General features: G+C 49.2%; 1 protein-coding gene and 1 non-coding gene across 5 annotated transcripts in view; both read right to left on the minus strand.

Moving 5' to 3' along the window:
* The window catches only part of VAC14 (VAC14 component of PIKFYVE complex), a 206250-nt gene extending 188311 nt beyond the window's left edge, over nt 1-17939 (minus strand). For 3 of the 4 annotated variants that reach the window (XR_007769263.1, XR_007769264.1, XM_050922364.1), the window contains exons 1-3: nt 17744-17842; nt 4978-5513; nt 1873-2023 (exon numbers count right to left, since the gene is read on the minus strand). Coding sequence is in view for 2 of the 4 variants with exons in the window: in XM_050922364.1 (XP_050778321.1) it covers nt 1873-2023; nt 4978-5192 (366 nt within the window). In the remaining 2 variants the exon portion in view is untranslated. Of the gene's footprint in view, nt 1-1872; nt 2024-4977; nt 5514-17743 lie in introns of all 4 variants that reach the window. The other variant, XM_050922365.1, reaches the window with a different exon arrangement.
* A 3409-nt stretch (nt 17940-21348) lies between these two features.
* Nucleotides 21349-21419, minus strand: TRNAG-GCC (transfer RNA glycine (anticodon GCC)). The gene has a single exon. It is a non-coding gene; the product is annotated as a tRNA-Gly (tRNA).
* Nucleotides 21420-25227: the final 3808 nt, after the last annotated feature.

The raw sequence follows: 25227 nt of genomic DNA on the forward strand, positions 1-25227 counted from the left end.
TATGTGTGGGCCAGCCCACGGTGAATGGAGACTAGGGGTATTACAGTGACATGTAACCATGTCATCTGATAATGAAATCCATCTTAAATCTGGTACTTTTCCATTTAGTAGGAGGAGGAGGGACCCAGAGAGACAAACGATTCCCACCTTGTGCCAAAGCTATAAACAGGGGGTGGAGCAGGACAAAGGGGGCTGCCAGTGACAAGGAAACCCCTGCCTACCACCTGAGATGTCTGCTGGATCTAAAAGGCTGTACCCAGAGGAAAGGATTGGGCCCAGACTAGGAAGGAGTCTAATCTATAAAAGAAGCGTATTGGAACATCTGAGGGTAAGACATTATCTGTAATCAGTTTCTTAATGTATTAGGCTTTGATTTGCGTGTTTTGTTTTAATTTGCGTTGTGACTTACTTTGCTCTGTCGGTTATTACTTGAAACCACTTAAATCCTACTTTTTAAACTTAATAAAATCACTTTTTGTTTATTAATAAACCCAGAGTAAGTGATTAATACCTAGGTGAGCAAACAGCTGGGCATCTCTCTCTATCAGTGTTATAGAGGACGGACAATTTATGAATTTACCCTGTAAAAGCTTTATACAGAGTAAAATGAATTTATTTGGGGGTTGGATCCCATTGGGAGCTGCGTGTCTGGGTGCTGGAGACAGGTAACCTGCTGAGCTGTTTTCTGTTAAAGTCTGCAGCTTTGGGGGTATGGCCCACATGCTAGGCCTCTTTTGCAGCAGGTTACCATGTGTGATTTCATACAGGGATAGCTTGTCTCTAGAGTGGTGCTCTGTGCTGAAATGCAGAACGAAATGCTATAAAACCGACTGCCTGACTTTTTCCTTCCTCCCTCATCAAGACATTTTTCATAACTAAATGTGTGTCAGATGCAAAACCCATTGTGACTTCAGCCTGTGGATCAGCCTGTTCATGCACAAATCTCCCTGGTTTACTGGGCACAAAGCTGGATCCTGCAGCCATTACTCAGTGCTCTCACTGAGGAGAACAGCGTAAAGGACCTAAGGAAAGGGGAACAGACCCTTAATCTGAACAGAAGCCAGTTACGTTTTCCCTTGCACACACCCGTTACAATAAGGTGGCAGTGCAATAGCACAGCACTAGGATTTCAGTGAGTACTACAAGTAGCCTAAAGTCTTACTCTGAAGTCCAATGGAAAGATGCAGTGTAAATTGATGCAATGGTTTACCCCTGTCTGTGCAGCCCAACATGGTTTGAGTAAGCCTCTGGCCCCTGGGGCTGGCCTCTGTTCCAGCTATGTTCAGGGCCTGCATATGCTGCAATAAGCTACCATGTTGTGGAGTGAGTGGTGCAGGGCTATGTTTGATCATCAGCACGTGGCACTGGCATATAATTCACACAAAAGATTGTTTCCCTTTGGTATCTTCCAAAGCCCAGGCAATGCTGAAAGGTCTACTAAGCTCCCAGACCTGATCCCACATCTCCAGCATTTGGTGGAGTTCATGGCTTTTGCCTTGAGCATCTCATAATGAGCAGAGTAACTTCTGCTGCCTCTTCTGAGGTGGACAGAACTCAGTCTCCTTAGACATGGCTTGTCACGTGCCTGTTCACCTCCTTCCCTAGCCCAGCACCAATGTTAATTTTTCATTTTCTCCCCAGCAGCTGGAGTTTGCCAATTACAATTAAATGTTTCCATCAAGCAGCCAGGACCTAATGCAGGGCTAGGATGCACACCCCCTCCTGGGTGCACTGGTGAGCACTACCTCACGGAGCAGGGCGTTGACATCAAGGAGACTGCTGGAGGAGCACTTTCCAGCAGCCTGTAGACCATAGGGAGCAGATGCTCACATGCGACAGTGACAGGTGAAATCAAAGAACTGGTACCCCTACCTTCCCGAGAGCAATGGAGCAGGCTGCCAGGCCGATGAGCCCCCCTTTCCTGCTGTGAGGGTGCTGCGAGAGTGCGAACTCTTGTGACAGGATCTGGATGACATGCTTGATCTGTGCTGTGTTGTTCTGAGCCACAAATTCTCGCACCAACCTAGCAGAGAACAGAGGGGAGGACAGGAAGCTTTAGCTTCTGTATGACAGAATATCTTGGCCTGGCTTCCACAATGCATGAGATGCTGGCCCCAATGACATTTGCTATGGTTTAGAGTCTTGTGCACTGGCTACCAGACTCCTTCAGCCCAGGAAACATGGACAGGACGGGAAGATTCATTACAAAGAGCCTCAACTCGCTCCCCCCAGGGAAAGCCAGCAACTAGAAACAAGACAGATGAACAAGTAACTGGCTGCTCCTCATTCCTACCCCCTCATTTACCCCTGCCCTGCCTTGAACTGGTCCAATCTCTTCATGAGACAGACACACATTCTGCCATGGCAGACTCCTGAAAGCGGCATGAACTCACTTCCTCAGGGGGAACCCCGCTAAAGATAAGTGGCTCATCCTCTCTTCTAGTCCTTCAACTATCCCAAAAATCTCCCTATGCACTGGGCTGGGGCAGGCTCCCTAAAGATGCCCAATGTCTACACAGCCTTAAACCCAAAAGACTCAACACAAGCATTAACTGCTTTCTACAGTTAACACCCACTCCCCAAAGCCTTCCTAACAGCTAAAGGACTCCTTCTCCCAACCAAGTGAGGAACACGTGTGGCACTGACAAACCACAGAGAGTGGGAGTGACAAACGCTTATTTTTCTTTCCATGAGCTCTATTGTACCAAAAGTACTGCTGGCGCAGCAGTAACTGTGATGCAATGGAGCTCATGGAAAGAAAAATAAGCGTTTGTCGCTCCTATTACTGCACCCATTGTCTTTGGCATAGGAAAGAGGACATGGCAGAGTTTATGGAAGAACGGTTCAGAATACACGTGGCTCACTGGGAGAATTCTTCCCTGGCATGCAGGAGGCCAAGGTTCAAGTCCCAGTCAGTGCATACATAAGAACAGCCATCTTGAGTCAGACCAATGGTCTGTCTAGCCCAGTGGTTTTCAAACTGCAGGTCGCGACCTAGTCTGGGGTCGTGGAATATCAGGCACTGGGTCGCGCCGGCTCTGGTCAGCACCGCAGACTGGGCCGTTAAAAGTCCTGGCGGCAGCGCTAGGCTGGTCCCTACCTGTTCTGACACCGCGCTGTGCCCCGGAAGCGGCCAGCAGCAGGTCCAGCTCCTAGACGGGGAGCCACAGGGCTCAGCATGCTGCCCGAGCACCGGCTCCGCACACCCATTGGCCGGTTTCCGGACAATGAGAGCTGGGGTGGGGGCAGTGCCTGTGGGCGAGAGCCATGTAGAGCTGCAGATGCGCCTCTGCCATTGGGCGACTGCTGGTTCTTCTGTTATGTGAAGGGGGTAAATAACACTTCCTTATTCACTTTCTCCACTCTAGTCATGATTCTACAAACCACTATCATAGCCCTCCTTATTTGTCTCTTTTCCAGATTAAAAAAAGACTGGGACTATTCAATCCCTCCGCATACAGAAATTGTTTCACATCCTAATCATTTTTGTTGCCCTTCTCAGTATTTTCTCTCTTTCTAATATAACTTTTTTGAGATGGGGCTACCAGAATTTCACAGTATTCAAGGTGTAGCATGGATAAACTTTAAAAATAAAAACACCTCACACCTCCCTCTTTTTTAAGGCACTATTTGCAAATTATTCAATTTCCTGCCATGAAAACAACACTTGAAACCAAAGAGATTTTAGGACATGCACTCTGGACAGCCATGAGCAGAACCTCAACTCTTTAGAGCAAAGTGAACAAAGTTTTCATCCCCTCCTTTTCAGAACCCACGACCAAGCTGTGCTTATGCAGTTACTGTACTAGCCTACAATGGATTTAGATCAACATATTCCTACACCCAAAACCCAGTGGAACGTGACTGAACAGTCACCCAAATCCTCAATGCCACATCTGCATAAAGAGCTGAAGCAGCATTCTATAGACATCAGATGAATGGAAGGGAACTCTCTTCCCCTCATTAGGCCTGTCTCATACTCATCCCCCCTCCACTGCTGCTGATGGGGTTGCATCACTGCAGCTGGATAGATATAATGCTGCAGACTTGGGAGAGGGCTCCAGGCCAAGGATTTAGGCACCTGCACAGAGAGGTTCAAGAATTTGGACCATTGGTGATGCAGTGGTAGAATTCTCACCTGTTCCAGCACCATTCGTGCAGGCTACAGGGATATCACCACGTGCTACTCTCACTGCCAGCCCGACGGAGCAGCAATGAGTGCAGGGACAGAGAGAAATATCAGGGCTTGTTGACACTGGTAAGTTTTGTCGCCAAAAACTGCCTTTTGGTGACAAAACTGTGATTGCGTACACACTGCAAGGTCACTTTTTTTGAAAAAACCGCCTAGATTTGGCGACAAAAAACATCCACCCCTGCGAGACACTTGTCTTTTCCTCTCCCTTTACGGTCAACAAAACAGCCAGGGTAGACACCACAGGGCTTTTTCCGATTTTATTGCCTTTCCAGAAAGTATCCCACAATTCCCATGCTGCCGCTCTGGTCAGCGCTTTGAACTCCACTGCCCTGCAGCCAACCCGCCCCACCTCCTTGCAAGCCCTGGGATTTTTAAATCTCATTCCTGCTTGCTGGCTTCCCAGAGGAGCTTCCCAGGGGAGCATGGCTGAGTATTGCACCAAACGCACTCCTGCTTGGATCACCGCTGAGCTGTTGGATCTGATCAGTATATGGGGAGAGGAGTCTGTTCAGTCGCAGCTGTGAGTGACCCATAGGAATCGGGACACATATGGGCAAATTTCTCGGGGCTTCTGAGGAAAGGGCTACGATCGGGACACGCAGCAGTGCACTGTGCAGGAGGCAAGGCGAGGCCACAAGGCGCAGGAGGCAAACCATCGCTCCAGCAGTGCACCTAAGACTTGCCGCTTTTATAAGGAGCTGAATGCTATCCTCGGTGGTGACCCCACCTCCATCGCCGATTGCCCCGTGGATACTTTGCATACAGCAGAAAGAGTGGGTAACCTGGAGGCTGAAATTGTGGATGAAGAAGTGGAGCTAGAAGAGGATGTGGAGCTCCCAGTGGGGTCGCCCAGTGGGGCAGGCAGCCAGGAACTTTTCTCCACTCCAGACGTGCTCAACGGGGAGCAGGAAGCAGATGAGAAGGCGGGTAAGTTGCTGTGGCTTGTGTAGGGAATCGAAAAGTGGGAGGCAGGTAGTGTTTTCTGTGAGCTGGACATTGCCGCTTGAAGCTAATCTGCACAGCCAAGCAAGGTGTCAATAGACATCGAGACCTGCAGGGAATCCTCCAGAGAGAGGCTCTCGAAAGTTTCCAAAAGGTACTTGTTAATCCCCTGCCTCAGATTCCAAGGGATTGCAGCCTTGTTAGTTCCTCCATTGTAGGAAACTGTCCCATGCCGTTCAGCAACCACTGGAGCTGGGACCAAAGCAGCACATAGCTGAGCTGCATATAGACGGGGCTGAAAGCCGCCAGCATTTAGCAGCTGAGCCCTGGTTTCTCTGGTCACTGTCAGTAGCGAGATATCAGCCAGCAGGTTGGCCTGTGAAAAAGTGTGGGATAATTTTAGAATGAGATCCCTGCTAAGGTGCCCTGAAAGCCAAGACCTTTTTGTCCATACACACAACCACCTTCCCCCTACTCCCGAAACTCACCATGACTGGGGTGCTCACGGAGCTGTGTGCCTGCCCAGAGTCTCAGAGAGAAATGCCCTTTATACTAAAAGGTTTCAATCGTTTGCTGGAATGTAACACGCCCTCTTCTGTTCAGCACAGACCTTGAAGAACACACCCCGTACCCCCACGGACCAGATGCGGCAGACAAGAAAAAACCCTAGTGCAGCAAAGACGACATGTTCCGCAAGGTTATACAGTGTGATGAGAGAGACCCGGCAATGGAAAGTGCTGGGAAGCCGAAAGGCAGGACAAAAGAGAATGCTGCTTTTGCTAGGCAAGCGACAGAGTGGATGATAAAAATTATGGAGGATCAGACAGAGATGCTAAAGTCTCAGACAGCTGCAGACTGAGCAGATCTGAGTTCGAGTGCCTCTGCAGCAGAAGCACAATTCTTTGCCAATCCCACCCCCTCCACGCCCACACAAGTCCTTTTCACTTCACAGCACTCCTGAGTTGCCCCATCACTCCACCCCCTCTCACAGCTTGCACAATGATAGCTGGAGCTACACACATTGGCGAGGTTTTACCCTTTTTAACAATAATTAAAGGTTAAGGTATTTAATAGTATAGCGTTTTTATTCCGTGTTCTACAAAAGCGTATAGCAATCAAATCACTCTCGGGAACAGGTTCCTAAAGCGTTGTGTTGCATGGATCTTGGGCCCCAAAATTGCACATGGATGCACCAGGGAAGCAACTCCGAAGCAGACATGTAACTGCCCCTTCTTGTTCAAGTGGTTCCTCAAAGCCTCTCTGATGTTAATAGCAGCCCTCTGGGCTCCTCTGACAGCCCTAGCATCTGGGTGTGCAAACTGTGCAGCGAAGCGCTCTGCCTCAGTGCTCCACACCTCAGCCAACATTTCACCCTTAGATTCACACAGATTATGCAAAGTGCAGCACGCGGCTATGACCACGGGAATATTATCCTCAGTAAAGTCTAGCCTGCCACTGAGACACCTCCAGCGAGCTTTCAAACAGCCAAAGGCACATTCGACTACCATGCGGCACCTGTTCAGCCTGTAGTTAAAACGCTTCCTGCTGCTGTCCAGGTGCCCTGTGTAAAGTTTCATAAGCCAGGGCTGCAAGGGGTAAGCCGGGTTTCATGCGATTACTATGGGCATTTCCATATCCCCCACTGTGATCTTCTGGTCTGGAAAGAAAGTCCCCACCGGCAGCTTTCGTACAGGCCACTGTTCCTGAAGATGCACGAGTCATGCACTTTTCCAGACCAGCCTGCACTGGTGTCCGTGAAACGCCCCTGGTGATCCACAAGCGCCTGCAACGCCATGGAGAAGTATCCCTTCCTATCGATGTATTCAGAGGCAAGGTGGTTGGGCGCTAAAATTGGAATGTGTGTGCAATCTCTGCAAAGCCATCAACTATTCTATGCACATTTCCCAGAGCCATGGTCCTCCACAGCAGGATGAGATTTATTGCCCTGCACACTTGGAGTAATAACGCCCCAACAGTGGACTTTCCTACTCCAAATTGATTTGCGACTGACTAGTAGTAGTCTGGATTCACCAGTTCCACACGATTGCAACACGCTTCTCTATGGGAAGGGCTGCTCTCAATCTGGTGTCCTTGCGCCACAGGTCGGGGGCCAGCTCAGCACACAGCTCTATGAAGGTTGCTTTACGCATCCGCAAGTTCTGTACCCACTGGTCTATGCAATCCCACCAAGCAATGCTTGTTTCCCAAGCAAAAGCGATGCTTTACCGTATGCAGTTGCTCTGTGAATGCACAAAGCACTGATAAGTTGCTGCTGAACATTCTGTGAGCCCAGAAGAAAAGTCACCTAATAGGGTCATGCATTTGGTTTGTTTTGAGCAGGATTAACATTAGCTCTGGTCTCGTGCACGGGTTTCAATGAAAGCAGCTGCCCTCTTTCCATTCAGGGACACCCTGGACACTCACACGAAGAGAAGAGAAGAGAAGAGAAGAGAAGAGAAGAGCTTCCCACAGGGTCTAAATGAGGAATTCCGCTTAGAAATTGCCTTTTTAAATCAAAAGCTTCCCATTCTGCAGGGTAATGCAGTAACTACATCTCTAACGAGGGAGAGGGCTGTTTGTAACTCAAGCAGCATGAGACCACCAAGCCAGAGTAAGTGTTTTTCCATTTGGATTTAATAACCAAAAAGAATTTATGGGGGCAGGGGGAAGATCTAAAAGCTTTTCTATAGGGGGAGTCTTGGGATAGTTAAGGCAAATTAAGTGCACTAAGACTCTGTGTGGATGTTCTCCCTCAGTTTTAAGTTAGGTATGTTTGCACTGCAGCTGTTTCACTGTCGTGCTGTACTCAGAGGCAGCTCTAGGCATTTTGCTGCCCCAAGCACGGCAGGCAGGCTGCCTTTGGCAGCAGCCTGCGGGAGGTCCGCCGAAGCCACGGGACCAGCGGACCCTCCGCAGGCATGCCACTGAAGGCAGCCTGCCTGCCGCCCTCGCGGCTATCGGCAGAGCGCCCCCCGCGGCTTGCAGCCCCAAGCACGTGCTTGGCCTGCTGGTGCCTGGAGCAGCCCCTGGCTGTACTGTAGACACCCACTACCGCAACAGAAGGGGTTTCTCTGCTGCTGTAGTCAATCCAACCCCTCTAGGCCAAGAGAAGAATTCTCTCTTTGACCTAGTGGTATCTACATCAGGCCTTAACTATGCGTCTGAGAGTTGTGAATTTTTCACACCCTTGAGTGACATAGCTAGTAGAACCTACAAATTTTAGGTGTAGATCAGGCCTTAACCCCCTTTGAAAGAAGGCCACTTTACTCCTGAATGACAGCATCAACACAGGGGCTTCAAACACACTAACTTCACAATTCTACTTAATTTCCCTTAACTTTTCTGGGTTTCCCCATGTAGACAAGCCCAAAGTGTCTTTTCCCTTATCCAGAGTTTGACAACTACAGAAGAACCTCAGAGTTATGAACACCAGAGTTACAAACTGACCAGTCAACCACACAACTCATTTGGAACTGGAAGTAGCCAATCAGGCAGCAGCACAGACAACAAAAAACCAAAAATCTAGTACTGTGTTAAACGTAAACTACTGAAAAAGGAGAAAGAGGCATTTTTCTTCAACACAGTAAAGTTTCAAAGCTGTAAGTCAATGTTCAGTTGGAAACTTTTGAAAGAACAATCGTAATGTTTTCTTCAGAGTAACGAAGATTTCAGAGTCACAAACCATCTCTGAGGTGTTTGTAACTGAGGTTCTACTGTACTGACCACCGTACTAAATCTACTAGCCAGAGAGAGAGAGATGAAAGAGGTGGACAAACAACCCATCAGAAGCAACACAAGTGTGATATCAACACAAACCTCCGCCTTGCTGCAATACCCACCAGACAGGTGTCTCCCAACCATGCTTGAGGGTTCCAGATTACAGATCAGCTTCTGGCTAGCATATTTTGGATGAATTTAAAGCTTCACAATTAATTGCACTGTTAAACAATAATAGAATATCATTTATTTAAATATTTTGGGTGTTTTTCTACTTTTCAAATATATTGATTTCAAATACAACACAGAATACAAAGTGGACAGTGCTCACTTTATTATTTTTATTACAAATATTTGCACTGTGAAAATGATAAAACGAGAGTATTTTTCAATTCACCTCATACAAGTACCATAATGCAATCTCTTTATTGTGAAAAAAATCTACATTTCTAAGTTTCACTCTTATGTAACTGCACTCAAAAACAAAACAAATGTAAAACTTTAGAGCCTACAAGTCCACTCAGTCCAACTTCTGGTTCAGCCAATCACAGACAAGTAAGTTTGTTTACATTTCTGGGAGAATGCTGCCAGCTTCTTAGTTACAATGTCACCTGAACGTGAGAACTGGCATTCGCAGGGCACTTTTGTAGCCAGCATTGCAAGCATTACGTGCCAGATATACTAAACATTCATATGTCCCTTTATGCTTTGGCCACCATTCCAGAGGACATGCTTCCATGTTGATGATGCTCATTAAAAAAAATAATGCATTAATTAAATTTGTGACTGTACTTCTTGGGGGGAGAATAGTATGTCTCCTGCTCTGTTTATCTGCATTCTGCCATATATTTCATGTTATAGCAGTCTCAGATGATGACCCAGCACGTCTGTCATTTTAAGAACACTTTCACTGCAGATTTGACAAAACGCAAAGGTGGTACCAATGTGAGATTTCTAAGGAGAGCTACAGCACTCGTCCCCAGGTTTAAGAATCTGAAGTGTTGTCCCAAATCTGAGAGGGATGATGGGTGGAGAATGCTTTCAGAAGTCTTAAAAAGCAACACACCGATGCGGAAACCACAGAACCCGAACCACCAAAAAAAAGAAAATCAGCCTTCTGCTGGTGGCATCCGACTCAGATGATGAAAGTAAACATGCGTCGGTCTGCACTGCTTTGGATCATTATCGAGCAGAACCCCTCATTAGCATGTATGCATGTCCTTTGGAATGGTGGTTGAAGCATGAAGCGACATATGAATCTTTAACGCATCCGGCATGAATATTTAACATATCTGGCAAGTAAATATCTTGCCACGCTGGCTACAACAGCGCCACGCGAACACCTGTTCTCGCTTTCAGGTGACATTGTAAACAAGAAGCTGGAAGTATTATCTCCCAGTATCTTGTCATAGATTACCTTCAATAAGCAATTCTCGTAGCGGATATTCAGTAGACAGCAGAAAAGCAGAACCACAGGACAGGGTCTGGAGTTTGGCTGCAGTCAGAGAGCTACCGTAAGTAATGAAGATTTTAACTGAGACTAAACAAAATGTGCAATCCATCCTCTCAAAAGATGGGACCATAAAGATTTCTCAGCCACTCAACAGACATGGCCTTGGGGAAAAGACAGCTTTCAGACACAAGCTTCATGTTTGCAGCCTACACTCAGCATGAAGTCTGCATTTCCTATTTGAGAAACAAGGGGTATGTCTACACTACCTGCCGGATGAGCAGGTAGTGATTGGTTTATCGGGGATCGATATATTGTGTCTCATCTAGACATGATATATCAATCCCCGAACGCACTCCTGTTGACTCTGGAACTCCACCAGAGCGAGCGGCGGTGGCGGAGTCGACAGAGGGAGCCGCGGCCGTCGATCCCGTGCCGTGAGGACGGCAGGTAACTCGATCTAAGATACTTCAACTTCAGCTACACTATTCACGTAGCTGAAGTTGCGTATCTCACATTGTCCCCGCCCCCTAGTGTAGACCAGGCCTAGGGGAGTTGCTTTCACTAATCAAGTCAGCTGCTTAGAAGGATAAGTGTCATAACAAGCAGGGGGAGTGGTAGCATTACCAAGCATCATTTTCCACGGCCTGCATTCCCTGTACCCACTTTTTCATGCTCCTCTCACAGCACATTAGATCCTTGACCCCGAGCTTGTTTGTAGCCAGGCTTGGAAGGATTTGATTTTTATCGATGTGTATATGTACAAACCAACAAAAAAAATATTTCCAACAACCAAAGTTCACAGATAGGCAAACTAAGAAAAATATTGCTTGAGAACTTCTTGGAGTTTGATTTAAGGCCAAAATTTTGACATATGGCTTTGAAAGAGCTGAACACAATTATGGAACAAATAACCGGGGAGGAAGAATTTAATCAGAAAAATGTAACTGATCATTGGAGATCTTTGAAGAACACCTTACTGCATGGAAGAACAAGGCTGTGCTGGTTAAAAATCAACTGGGATCTGAGGGCAAGTGAAGGCAGCAGTATACATAATATATATTAGATGCAGGAAAGGAGACGTTGATAGTAATGAATATAAATCAATTTAGGAACAGTAGAAAATTGATAAGGGAAGAAAAGGAACATAAGGAGAAATCTATGGTGAGCAGAGTTAGAGAATAAAAGGAGTTTTTAAAATATATTAGGAAGACAAAGAATCCTGACAATGGTATTGGTCCATTACTAGACAGAAATGGTGGAATTATCAATAATAATGCAAAAAAGGTAGAAGTGTTCAGTATTTCTTTTCTATATTTGGGGAAAAAGAGAAATGATGTAGTGATGATAATACTCTTTCCATTCCACTAGTATCTCTGGAGAATGTTAAACAGAAGCTATTAAAGTCAGATTGCTTCTAAGAGCAACTTGTCCTGGAACCCAGAAGGGCTGAGGCGATTCTCCATTTAGTCCTAAGAGTAACACAGGATCTGAGCTAAGAGGTGAATATAGCTGACCCACTCAGCAATAGCAACCATAAAGTAAACTTAACACTCTAGCAGGGGGGGAAATGCCAAATAAACCCACCATAGTAACATTACCTTCTGAAAGGGGAACCACACAAAAATGAAGAAGCTAGTTAAACAGATGCTAAAAGGAACAGTCAAGGGTGAAATGTCTGCAAGCTGCAGAGAGACTATTTAAAAACACCATAATAAAGGCTCAAACTAAATATATACCCCTCCTCCCACGAAAACAAACACAAAAAAACCACAAGGACCAAAAAAAAGTGCTACAATGGCTAAACAAAGTAAAAATACGGTTAGAGGAAAAAAGCCATCCTGTAAGAATTGAAAATCATTGTGACATTGCACCCCATAGTCTTCACAATGATATTATTAGGAGTATGGCATAATGATGATGTATTTTATGCAAGATAAGTCATGGGAGACGTCATTGGAAAAGTTATGAACTGTCTAATATGATTATCTAATTTGTATGCACGTATCATTTGTGTGTCGGAAGTTATGAACTTTGAATTCGTAACTGTATTTCAAATGTAGTTACACCTGGGTAACGCCCACTAGACAAGATGCTTTCAGCCTAGAGAGTGGACAGGGAAAGGCCTATTCAGGGCAATGGACCATGAGGAAAACATAATATGCCATAGGAGAAGATCATCTCTCACCTGATGAGCCTTCCTGTGAATGCTACAGACAGCCTCCAAGTAATGGCTGCTAGGACTCTACAAGGACATGCGATGAGACCACATCTCTAGACTCAAACTTGGGATGTCAGTAGTCCCCACCCCCTCAAGACTAGTCTTGGAACCAAGCTTTGAAACAAAGGGTTCCCACCACATGCTATATCAGGCAGGGAGTGACATCATTTGTGGTTCTACTCCCCACACAAGACGACTCCGGGAAACACCTGAGGAACAAAGACTGAACTGGGAGGAGTTCTGGACCCAGGCTAAAGGGATTTCTAGCCTGTGAATGAAGCACCTGGAGATTCTAAGCTTAAAGCAAGCACAGCTTGCCCCTTAAGAATTTGTAGCCTGCTTGTATCATCTCTTAGGTTGAGAATCTGCTATTCATATCCAATCTATTTAGTATATTAAGCTTGTTTGCATTTTTTGTTTATTTGCTAGGTAAGCACTTAAAATCTCTCTTTAGTTAATAAACTTGCTTTTGCTTTATCTAAACCAGTGAGTTGGAGTGAAGTGTATGGGAATCTCGGCTCAGGGGCAAGACGCTGTTGAAAAATTCCTCCCTACATTGAGGGAGGGGGCAAATTTTAGGAGCTTACGACGTACACTTCCCTGTGCAGCACAAGACAGTATAATTTTAGGTTTATCCTCCAGAGGGGGTGCGCACTTGTGGAGCTGAGAGTTGCCTTAGTTGTAGCCTTCGTATGCAGGGGCTAGTCAGAGAGCCCGGATGCAGCTCCAGCTGGGTGTGTCCCTGCCTATATGTATGCTGGTGAGTGTGCAGACTGGAGGACTTTGCCGCTTGTGACAGCAGTGCAGTGTGAGAGAGAGCCCAAGCTGGGGTCTCAGCGGTATCCCAGTCCCAGATTGCACCCCAGGGCTGACAACCAGTCACAGTCATATCCTCCTGAGGAAAATAGAAAGGAGCATAAACTCTGGCAAGTCAAGTGTAAAAGTATAATTAGGCAGGCCAAAAAAGAATTTGAAGAGCAACTAGCTAAGGAAACCCCCCCGCCCCTACTTTGCTGTTAGTTTTTGTAAGTAGTTCAGAAGAAGGAAGGCTGCCAAACAGTGAATGAGGCCACTGGACAACCACGGTGCTAAAGGAGCACTCAAGGAAAATGAAGCTGTTGCGAGCAGAGGACATAGGCGAGATCCCCACACTTGAGCCATTCTTTTTAGGTGATAAATCTGAGGAACTGTCCCCAACAACCAGTAGAGGAGGGAAAATATCATAATGTCGTTAAATAAATCCATGATCCACCCATATGTTAGATATTGCATGCAATTCTGTTTTCCTCATCTCAAACAAGATGTATTAAAATTGGAAAAGGTGCAGAGAAGGGCTATGAAATTCATTCGGGGTGTGGAACAGCTTCCATGAAGGGAGATTAAATAGACTGGGACTGTTCAGTTTAGAAGAGAGATAACTAGGGGAGGTGGGGAGAATAGGACAGAGGTCTATAAAATCATGACTTTGAGGAGAAAGTGAATAGGGAACTGTTATTTACCCCTTTACATAACACATGAATTAGAGGTCACCCAATGAAATTGATAGGCAGCAGGTTTAAAACAAACCAAAGTAAGTACATCCCTACCCCACTATAACGCGATCCGATATAACATGGGTTCGCATATAGCGTGGCAGCAGCAGGGCTCCCTTTAAATCCCGCGGGAGTCCTACTGCCGCTACCTCGATATAATGGGGTTTCAGCCATAATGCGGTAGGGATTTTTGGCTCCCTATGACCACATTATAGTGGGGTAGGGGTGTACTTCCTCACACAATGCAGTCAACCTATGGAACCAGTCAAAAGTACAGCTGGGTTCAAAAAAGAACTACATGAATTCATGGAATATGGGTCCATCAATGGTTATTAGCCAACATGACCAGTAAGCTTAAAGTTTGTGTCACGGTAATTTTTAGTAATAGTCACAGACAGGTCACAGGCAATAAACAAAAATTCACATGAGCCCATGGACTGTCTGTGACTTTACGAGAAATAACCAGGCGGCAGGGCTGGGAGAGTGGGTTAAGGAATGACAACTGGAGCCCCCCCCCCCCCGGGGAGGGGGGGGGCAGGAGGACTGACAGTCTGAGCCCTGCTACCGAGGGGGGAGAGGGTCCAGCTCCACTCCCAGCTGCTAAGAGCTGAAGCTGAAGAAGTCACAGGGGTCCAGTGAAGTCACAGAATCCCTGACTGCCCTGGCCAGTGTTTTAACGCTCAGGGATGCAAGTCCACACACTCAGTGTCCCTACACATCCAGAAGCTGGGACTGCAGGACAGGGGATGGATCACACAAAATTGCCCTGTTCTCGTCATTCCCTCTGAAGTTTCTGACAGTGACCAGTACCAGACAACAGGGTAGTGGGCTAGAGGGATCGCTGGTCTAACCCAGTATGGTCAATCTTCTGATACATAAACAGGGGAATTTCAACTAGAAGTAGAGAGGTTATTTTAACCTCTGGTGCACCCACTGCTAGAATACCGTGTCCAGTTCTGGTGCCCACAACTCAAGAAGGACGTTAACAAATTGGAGAGGGTTCAGTGAAGAGCCACAAGGATTAAAGGGTTAGAAAACAAATCTTACAGTGATAGACTCAAGGAGTTTGATCTATTTATCTCAGCAAACAGAAGGCTCCTGGGTGACTTGATTACAGCCTAAAAGTATCTAAATAAGGAACAAATATTCAATGATGAGCCCTGCAATCTAGCAGGGAAAGAGCTAACACGATCCAATGGCTGGAAGCTGAAGCTAGACAAATTCAGACTGGAAACAAGGCGTAAACGTTTAATCCTGAGAGTAATTAACCATTGGAACAATGTAGCAGGGGTCATGGTGGATTATCCATCACCGACCATTTTAAACCTAGATTAGATGTTTCTCTAAAAGATGATGCCTAGGGCATGTTTTGGAGAAATTCACTGGCCTGTGCTACACAGAAGGTCAGGCTACGTGATCACAGTGGTCCCTTCTGGCCTGAGAATCTATGAAAGTTTGTGATTTATTGGTTATAAAGCTTTAACTATTGCAATCTCAATGTCTCCTCATTAAATAATTATTGTCTGCCCCTCCCCACTTTCTGATCCCCCATAATTTCCCACAACTATGACAATTTAAATAAATTTAAATGGAAAAATGCCTAAAAATAAACAGATCTCTCAAAATTATAAAAAAAATTTGATTTCTGCCAAGCCTGTTAATAGCCATTAGCTGGCCTGTCTCTGCTGTGCTGGTGGAATTTTTTGGGGGTCCCCCCTGATTTATTGAAAGCTTTTATTTGAAGGGGCAGAGCTGTTCAATCTTTAGCAGAGTCCTAAAGGCTTCCTGTCAGTTAAATAAGTATTCCTGACAAACAGTTTGAAGTAAGCAATCTAAGAATCCCATCCTCTCGGTTCACCTTTTACTCGATACTTGAGATGGCAGTTTCACTACTTTTCAGGATAGTGCCTTGTGGCAGAAAAGACATGAATTTCTAATGCAAAAAAAAAAATCAAGCAAAATATTTTTCGGGGTGGTGGTGATGAGGATTGCAAACCTTGCAGGGCCTTCTTTATTCAGAATAAAGTAGCACAAAAAAGAAAAGAAAAAAACACCTTAAACTTAAGTATGGCTACACTAGAGACTTACAGCTTGCACGGATTCAACTGTGCACTGTTCTGCATGGTACAGTGGTGCAGCATTCCCCCAGGAGTAAGACACAGCTTTGAGCCTCCTTCTGTCCTTAAACATGGTCAGTCCTGACAACCCACGTGAAGTGGTTTCTGAGCTCTCTTCAGCATTGCTGCTAGACACTTGCCATTGACCAATGCTCAGCACAGCCCGCACTGGCTGCCTCTGTAGTACAAAGGCTTCATAGCTGCAGTTCACCACTGACCATCGCTTACAAAGCGTGCTACTGTAAAGAAGTCTTTGGAAGATTATTACCTAGGCCTGGGATATCAAATCCCACACACATTGTGACTGCTTGGAAGGACTGAGAAAGTGAGTGAAAAGGGTATGATGCTGCCTTTAGGGTGGGGAGTGAAGGCAAATGTGAGAGCACTAAGAAAGCTTATGCTGGAGTAAGTAGAGTGGGCAGAGAAGGAAAGAAGACCGGACAAAAACAGAACTAAAGTAACCATCTGCACGTTAACATTTTACCTTCCTATAAGATCTCAGCCAAAAACCAGTAAGAAATGTCTATAACACACACCCCAGTACCCTGAAGTTTAATTCCCTGTCAAATGTGCTCCATGGAAAAGGAACACATCAATACTTAAAGAGCTAGACAAGTTTCCATCTCCAGGCAAGCAGCAAAAATGTCCGCTGGTTTCCATTGCACAGCACCTTACACTGATGAGCAATTTAACAACAGAGCAATAAATTCTTTATTGCATCATGAGAGGTTTTATGGTTTTGAATCTCCAATTATGTAATAATCGAACTGATTTTTCACAGCTGATGCTCTGCTTTGAGCACTCTACCCATGTCCTGACAGTGAAACTGGAGCTACACTGGAAATGCTTTTGTGTTTAGAATCACAGTTTCACAGGGAGACTGAACATACTGCACTGTTATGAAAGACAAAAGAATTTCTTGATCAGGTTTTACACAGCTCTGTCCTTTAACTGAGTGGTTCTCAAACTGTGGGTCACGACCCCCAAGTGGGTCACAACACAGTTTTAATGGGTTTGCCAGGGTGCGCGCTAGACTTGCTAGGGCCTGGGGCATCACCTTCAGCCCAGGGTGGCAGGGCTCAGGTTACACACCCCCCAGGACTGAGGCCCTCAGGCTTCGGCTTTGGCCCCTGCATCCCAAGCACTGGGGGTTCGGTGTCCCGCCCCCTCGCTCCTGGAGACATGAACTAATTTTTGTTGCGGGAAGGGGGTTGAGGGGCAATGAAGTCTGAGAACCGGCCTTAAACTCTGTCCCGGACTTTAGGGACACCGGCCCCTTGAGCGCCAGCTCGTGTGAACCCCGCGCTCCTGCTGCGAGCCCCCCGCTCCTCGTGTGAACCTCCCGCTCCTGCTGCGAGCCCCCCGCTCCTGCTCCGAACCCCCCGCTGCTCGTGTGAACCCCTCGCTGCTGCTGCGGCCGCCCCCGGCCGCCCCGAAGATTACAGCCCCGCCCCCGTGCCTGGCGCTGCTCTGCCACAGGCCGGACCCCGCGCCGGCTCCGGCTCAGCCCGGCCCCAGCCCCCCGGCTCCGGCTCAGCCCGGCCCCAGCCCCAGCCCCCCGGCGCTCACTTCTCGATCTCCAGCGCCGCCACCTTCCGCTTCTCGTAGAGTTTGTCGTTCAGGGCCCGCACCACGCTGGGCGCCAGGGGCGAGAAATCCTTCTCCGGGTTCATGGTCCCGGCGGGCCCGGCCCGGCCACGGCCCCGCGCCGGGGGCTCCGGGGAGGAGGAGGCGGCACAGGCCCCGCGCGGGTCTCGGGGCGGGCGGCGGCTCGCGGGCGGGCGGGCGGCGGCGCTACAGGGCGGCAGCCACGTTAGCTCGGGCACGTGACACCGACCCCCGCCCCGCCTCTTCCGCCCGCGCCCCCGCCGCGGAGCTTGGCCCCGCCCACATGGCCGCGGGCGGGTGGTTCGATCCGGCTCCTCTCGCTGAGACGCGCCCCCCGCGGTCCGTACTGGCACGTTCCTGCCGCCCGTTCGTTCCCTCGCGGCCCCGCCGCGGGGTGACTCGAGCCCGGCCCCGCCCCCGCCGCGGGGTGACTCGAGCCCGGCCCCGCCCCCGCCCCGGGGTGACTCGAACCCGGCCCCGCCCCCGGCCCCGCCCCGCCGCGGGGTGACTGGAGCCCGGCCCCGCCCCCGGCCCCGCCCCGGGGTGATTCGAACCCGGCCCCGCCCCCGCCCCGGGGTGACTCGAACCCGGCCCCGCCCCCGGCCCCGCCCCGCCGCGGGGTGACTCGAGCCCGGCCCCGCCCCCGGCCCCGCCCCGCCGCGGGGTGACTCGAACCCGGCCCCGCCCCCGGCCCGGGGTGACTCGAACCCGGCCCCGCCCCCGGCCCGGCCCCGCCCCGCCGCGGGGTGACTCGAGCCCGGCCCCGCCCGAGGGAGAGGCAGGAGAACGGGGATGCTGCAAACAGCTGCTCAGCAGTAGGGCACTGCCCTGCCAGCCCCCGCTGCCCTCATCACCGCGCAATCCCACTGCCATCGCTCTGCCCAGCCCCAGCCGCTCTGCACCTGGCAAACATGAACAAACTCACGTTGCAGGCGGGCACCACTGGCCCCGTTTTACAGATCGGGAAACTGAAGTGCAGAGACGCTCAGTCCTGAGGCCAGGCAGCACATCAGTCAGGAAGAGAACTCAGGAGTCCTGGCTCTCCTGCTCTACGCATACAGCGCTGCCTCTTTCACACACAGGTGGGGAATCCTGTGCATGACCTAATGCGGTTGCTCCTCCCACCGCTCCCTTCAACAGCAATTAGGCATAAAATGATGGAGCAGGTGTTTGAAGTTCACGCTCGTCCTTGGTGATGCGCTCTAGGGTGTGCGACTAGAGCAACACAGAGAAAGAGACTCACTTATAGCCCGGCCCGATACAGCACACGCCAGGCACAGTTTGTCTGCTCACCCCCTTCGCTGCTTTATATTTGTACAATGTGGTCATTCAAGCAACCAACAAAAACCCATTGCCCAGTAGCTGATCTTTACCCAAACTCAGGTATTCAAGCCCTGTCTACACTAGGCTATTGGAAGCGCTCAGCCCCAGGTCCATCACCACACTGCAGAAACGGGCAGCTCCAGGCCCACGCACGGCAAGCGCATGCTTGGGGCGGCATGCCACGGGGTGCACTCTGCCGGTCGCCGGGAGGGCGGCAGCCTTCGGCGGCATGCCTGCAGAGGATCCGCTGGTCCTGCAGTTCCAGTGGTTCACTGAAGCCGTGGGACCAGCGGACCCTCCGCAGGCATGCGGGACCAGCAGAGCGCCCCCTGCGACATGCCGCCATGCTGCGGGCGGCGAAATGTCTAGAGCCGCCCCTGTGCAGAAGGCACTTTACACTATGTATGGGCCCATGTTAGACAGGAGCTCTCCCGTGGTCCCGGTGCCCTCTGCTGAAGGAAGGTGACCATGAGGATATTTTCACTAGCACAAGCTTGAGCTATAGCTCTCCAAGTCCACCTAGCATTCAGATGTTACTCATCCACCCCAGCCCAGCCTTCCTCCCCTTCTAGCCCTTACAGAAACGGAACCCAGCCAGCACTATCAAGACTTGCAAACTGGTTTCCTAACTTCAGAGTAAGAAATTCCAACCTTGCTCCAAAATTAAGTTCATAGAACTGAACTAGACAATCTGGGCATTTCCCCATCGAGTGACTGAGTGGTACATCTGAGAATGGACATGTTGGGTCTTAGTCCAATTAGTAATGGGGCAGGGCAGGGCGTCCTGTCCCAAACCACACGACCCTGTCTGCCACTGACCAGTTCCTCCACGGACAGGAAAGGGAAGGCCTGAATGCCACGCAGGCTGTCTGTCTCAGCCCCAGAATTGGTCCCTTTTCGGTCAGGAAACAGGCATGATGGGAAAGTTCATACTGTAGCCAGTCTGGGGGTGAACAAGGCCTTTGGCTGCAGGGCTCTTGACGCAGCACATATCACATTGGTTTTTAAGCCATGAAATAATAGGCGGTGAAGGGGAAACATTTTCCTCCCTACACCCCTTCTGACCTATGTTCCTGCATCCTCCCCTCCCCCCACTTCTAAACCCATCTAGCTGAGCCTGGACTGTACCCTGGTAATACAATTCCTTAGCCTGTGAGATACTGGTACATCATGAAATCCAGCTCCAAGTCAGAGCCTTCCCCACCCTGGCCAGATGTGACTCTGTACAAGAAGCTGGTGATCTGAACGCTGTTCATGCTGCTCCTGATCAGGTCAGAGGCCCTGGAGAGCAGATTCTGCAGTGCCCAAACCAGCACCCTGACGGAAGGACAGAGCAGCACCTGCTCTCCCATGGTTACCAATGGCTGGCAGCCTGTCAACCAGCAACTGATGCAGCAAAGCTGCTTGAAAACCTCAGCTGAGGAAGAGCCATCTGGGGCTGTGCACTTCACACTGCAGTCCCACGCCCCTCCACATAGACTGGCATACATTTCACAAGGCTGCTCCTGCACTGGCCAGGAATCGAACGCTGGCGGCCCCCGGGGCAAGCAAGAATTTTGCACTGAGCCACCAATCCCCAGCTGCAGGAAAAGGCTACATCAGTCGTTTAAGGACTGAGCCCTGGTCTATACACCATTTAGATCGACCTAGCTATGGCACTCGGGGGTGTAAAACATTTACACCCCAAGCGCTGTATGTAGGCCGACCCAACCCCGCTGTAGATGCAGTTTGGTGAGCGAAGGAATTCTTCCAGCGACTTTGCTAGGGCCACTCAGGGAGGTGGATTAGTGACACTGATGGAAAAACCCCGACCATCGATGTCGAGAGCATCTCTGGTGCTCGCGTGGTACAGCTGCAGATGTGCTTCCATAGTCCCCATAGCGCAGACAGGCCCTGAGTGCCAGGGATCCCCCTGGGCCAGGAACTGCTAGTCACATACACTGAAGCTGCTACACCAGCAACTGAACAGAGAAGGGCTGGGACCATTAAAGAGCCCTGTGCCAGAGGTTTCCCTTGGGGTAAGGGGTGATCTAGTGAGAACACAGCACCATTGCAACACTAGAAGCAGTGTGATTCACAGAGGTTCTAGTATTTCATGTGAATGCTCCTCTGCCCTGGTGCTAGAAATCTGATGTAACAGGTTTCCTAATTGTTCAATCAGTCCCCTGGAAAGGACGGATTAGGACAGAGGGTTAGGTTGGCGCAGGGCAATTATTTTAATTAAGAAAAAAACACCAGGCTCTTGCATTGGCCGGGAATCGAACCCGGGCCTCCCGCGTGGCAGGCGAGAATTCTACCACTGAACCACCAATGCTGCAGCTGAGGAAAACTGCTTCTCCAGCTGTTTTGTTCACGCTGCACATATGGTGACAGGAAGTATCTGGTTACAGTCCTGCTCTGGGACCATGTCATTCTGGCCTTAGACGTCTTAACCCTTTCACCATAGATTGTGGAAGCAAGAGCACCCCCAGGCTCAGCATTTCACGGTCTTGCTCTTCATTTTAGGGCCTTGATTTCACTTCCCAACAGGCCATTTGCAAAAGTGCGCAGCTCAGCCAAGGACACGTTTGGCTAAACTAACAATAGAGCGAAGGTCTCCGCAAGCCGGGGTCTCTGCACTCCCCTGGGGAAGTGAGGGGAAAGGATCGTAGCTGGGCCACGAGTAACACCTGAGAACATGCAGGAGCCACATGACAGACAGACAGACACAAACGATGGTGACAAGCTCCATGTGCCAACAGCAGAGGCTCGTGGGGGATAGGAAAGCACCCTGTGCGTGGAACTGTTGCTGCAGAAATTAAAACTGCCTCCATTGGTCTGTCTGAACGGATGCCCTGGACGCCAAGGAGTGCTCCTGGGTTCTGGGAAGTTGGCAGGGCTGCGCCAGGCAGAGGAGAAAGTGCTGGGAGGTGCCTTCCCTGGCTGCAGCCCTGCAACCTCCCAGGACATGCCAAGCCTGGGCCCCCAGTGCCGGTGCAGCCTCTGTGACATGCATACATTTTAACTCTGAAAGAGCCACAGGCGGCTCGTGAGCCACTGTTTGGCCACCGCTGGCATATACCAACTACACTACCAACACCTAAATCCCAGACAAGACAAGCACGATTACACTCCCGTGTCTTTCATGGATTTTGCTATCTTGGCTACTAGAAGAATGGTGTTGTCAGCTGTGGGTGTGCTGCCTGAAGGCCCTGTATGCACTAGAAAATTAACGTTGGCTTGCAGCTTGTTGCTTCTTCTTTTGCTCGGCTCCCAGCAAGCAGGGTCAAGGGGTGGGGGGGAGAGTCAGGGGTGCACAGCTGGCCCACACAGTCCCAGACTGCAGGCCGGGGGCGGGGGGAGGGATATCTAGTCACAGTGTGTCGGGTTTTTAGGGATTGGCTTGTTTTGGCCTTGTTTTGAAATGGGATTAGCTTGATTTCTGATATATTGTGAAAGTCGGGTGCTTATTTACCATGTGAAAGTTGGCAACTGTGCTTGTTATTTGTATAGTAGATTGTTGTTTGAAAAGGAGTTTTTAAGGTTACCTACTATAATGGTGTCTAATCTTCCCAGGTTCCACTGGAGGACCTCTGCAGGGTCAGGGTCTCAGGGTTGTCTGTGAACTCTTAACACCTTAATTGAAGGGGACAGAGGTGTCCAACCTTTCAACAAACGCTTTCTTTATCCAAATTTAGTTGCTTAAAAAAAAAGGTCTTCTGGAACTGAATTGCATTGTCTCTCATTTTCCATTGGTAGCTATAATCAGGCCAAGTCAATGTTAACAAGGAATCAGTTACACACTTTGTATTCTGTTGACTCTTGTGGTGTCCCCTTTTTTCCAGCTTTCAAATAGCAGCGTTTTCCAGTTCAGACACTTCCTGGATTTTTGATTGTGGTGAGGGAGGAGACTGAAAGAACCTGTGGGAAGACAAAAAGGTAATTGGTTGATAAAGGTAATAGTGTTGATGTAGGGAATTAAACTTCTGTAAGGGGGTTGATTTGTTCAGAAAAGAACTAGATAATTCAGGCAGGATGGGTCCATCAATGGCCTTCAGCCAGGATGGGCAGGGATGCCAGAAGCTGGGAATTGGTGTCAGGGGATGGATCACTTGGTGATTCCCTGCTCTGTTCATTCCCTCTGGGGAATCTGGCACTGGCCACTGTTGGAAGACAGGATACTGGGCTTGCTGGACCATTGGTCTGACCCGTCTGGCCGTTCTAATGTGCAGCCAGAGAGAGGAGCCCTTGCAGCACTGTGGTTCCCCCAGCATCCTCGCTCCCCATGGAAAGCCCAGACTCATGTGCTGCAGCTTCCCCCACCTCTGCTACTGCCCTGCCCTCAGCTTCCCCTCTCAGCATGCAGTGCCAGGACCACAGCAGGGGCTCTGTCGCTGGACAGGGATGCAGGTGCTTCGGCTCATTACTTCCCGGTGGTAGCAGCCTCTGGCCACAGGTAGATTCAAGGGGCTGCAGGCAGGGAAGCCACATCCCAGAGCTTCCTTTCCTGCCTGCATCCCAACAAACCTGCCTTTTGTCTATTGGCCCTGGTGCCAGGGAAGGCTGCAGCCCAGAGGGGGCAGGGAGAGGTACCATGCAGTCCCAGTGTTTCCTTCCCTGGCTGCAGCCCCACAAACCTTCCTGTGGCCAGGGCCTTTCTTCCAAAAGCAGTTGTTAATAAGCAGCTTGGCTGCTGCCGATGTCTGAATCGCATTCTCTGCTGACTGTGAACCGCTCTCCACTGGTGCACTAGGTGGTATTTCAGGTTCCAGCTGAGCCTTTTGTGCCGGTGTAGCTGCTGCTGCAGGTGCAAGCTCTGTGGCGCCCTTTGGTGCTGGCTCACCGGACTCTGGTAGGGTTGTAAGCATGGGCTCTGCTGCTGACTGCTCTGCCAGTTCTGATCTTCTGGCTGGGTCCCAGAAACTGGATCTTCAACTGCTGTCATAGACTCTGATCTGGGGTCTGGTTCCACCACCTCTGGCTGGGTTCCTGTAGGATGCTCAGGAATGGAGTAGGTGTGGAGGCCTGTTTAGCCTGGCTGTGGGTGACCATCTCCACCCTTTTTGTTAGCCTCACATGGTTGGCAAAGTCTTCTCCCAACAGCATGGGAATGGGATAATTGTCATAGGCTGCAAAAGTCCATATCCCTGATCAGCTCGGCTGCAAGCAAATTAAGAGTTGGCCTTAAAGGGTTGCACCTGGGCCTCTGAATTTGGGGTCCACCAGGGATTGGTGGATAGCTGACACCTGTGCTCCAATGTCTCTCCATGCAGTAAACTTCCTCCTGCCCACAGTCAGTTTCCCCTTTGCTCTGGGGGTATTTGCAAGACATCTGGGCCTGAAGGCTCTTGGATGATTAACTGTAGTCAACTGGTGCTCTTGGCCTTCATAGAATATCAGGGTTGGAAAGGACCTTGGGAGGTCATCCAGTCCAACCCCATGCTCAAAGCAAAACCAATCCCCAGACAGATTTTTTGCCCCAGATCCCTAAATGGCCCCCTCAAGTATTAAACTCACACCCCTGGGTTTAGCAGACCAAAGCTCAAACACTGAGCTATCCCTCCCGCCACTGCCAGCTGCTGGCAAGCAGGCCAGGGACATGCAGAACATGGTGTTGGATCCCTGCCCACCCTGGCTAATAGCCATTGCTGGACCTATTCTCCATGAATGTATCTAGCTCTTATTGAAATCCTGTTATAATTTTGGCCTTCACAGCATCCCCTGGCAAAGAGTTCCACAGGTTGACTGTGAAAAAATACTTTTTTCTGTTTGTTTTAAATCCGATGCCTGATAATTCCATTTGGTGACTCCTAGTTCTTGTGTTATGTGAAGGAGTAAAGAACACTTCCTTATTCAATTTTTCCTCGCCATTCATGATTTTATAGACCTCTAGCATAACCCCCCTTAATCATCTCTTTTCCAAGCTGAAAAGACCCAGTCTTTTTAATCTCTCCTCATACAGAAAGTGTCCTATACAACTAATTATCTGTTGCCCTTCTCTGAACCTTTTCCAAATCCAATATATCTTTTTTGAGATGAGGTGGCCAAATCTGCACGCACTATTCAATATGTGGGCGTCCCATGGATTTATATAGAAGCAACATAATATTTTTCTCTTTTTATCTATCCCTTTCCTAATGATT

This window comes from Gopherus flavomarginatus, chromosome 14 (genome assembly GCF_025201925.1).
Source record: "Gopherus flavomarginatus isolate rGopFla2 chromosome 14, rGopFla2.mat.asm, whole genome shotgun sequence".
NCBI lineage: Eukaryota > Metazoa > Chordata > Testudines > Testudinidae > Gopherus > Gopherus flavomarginatus.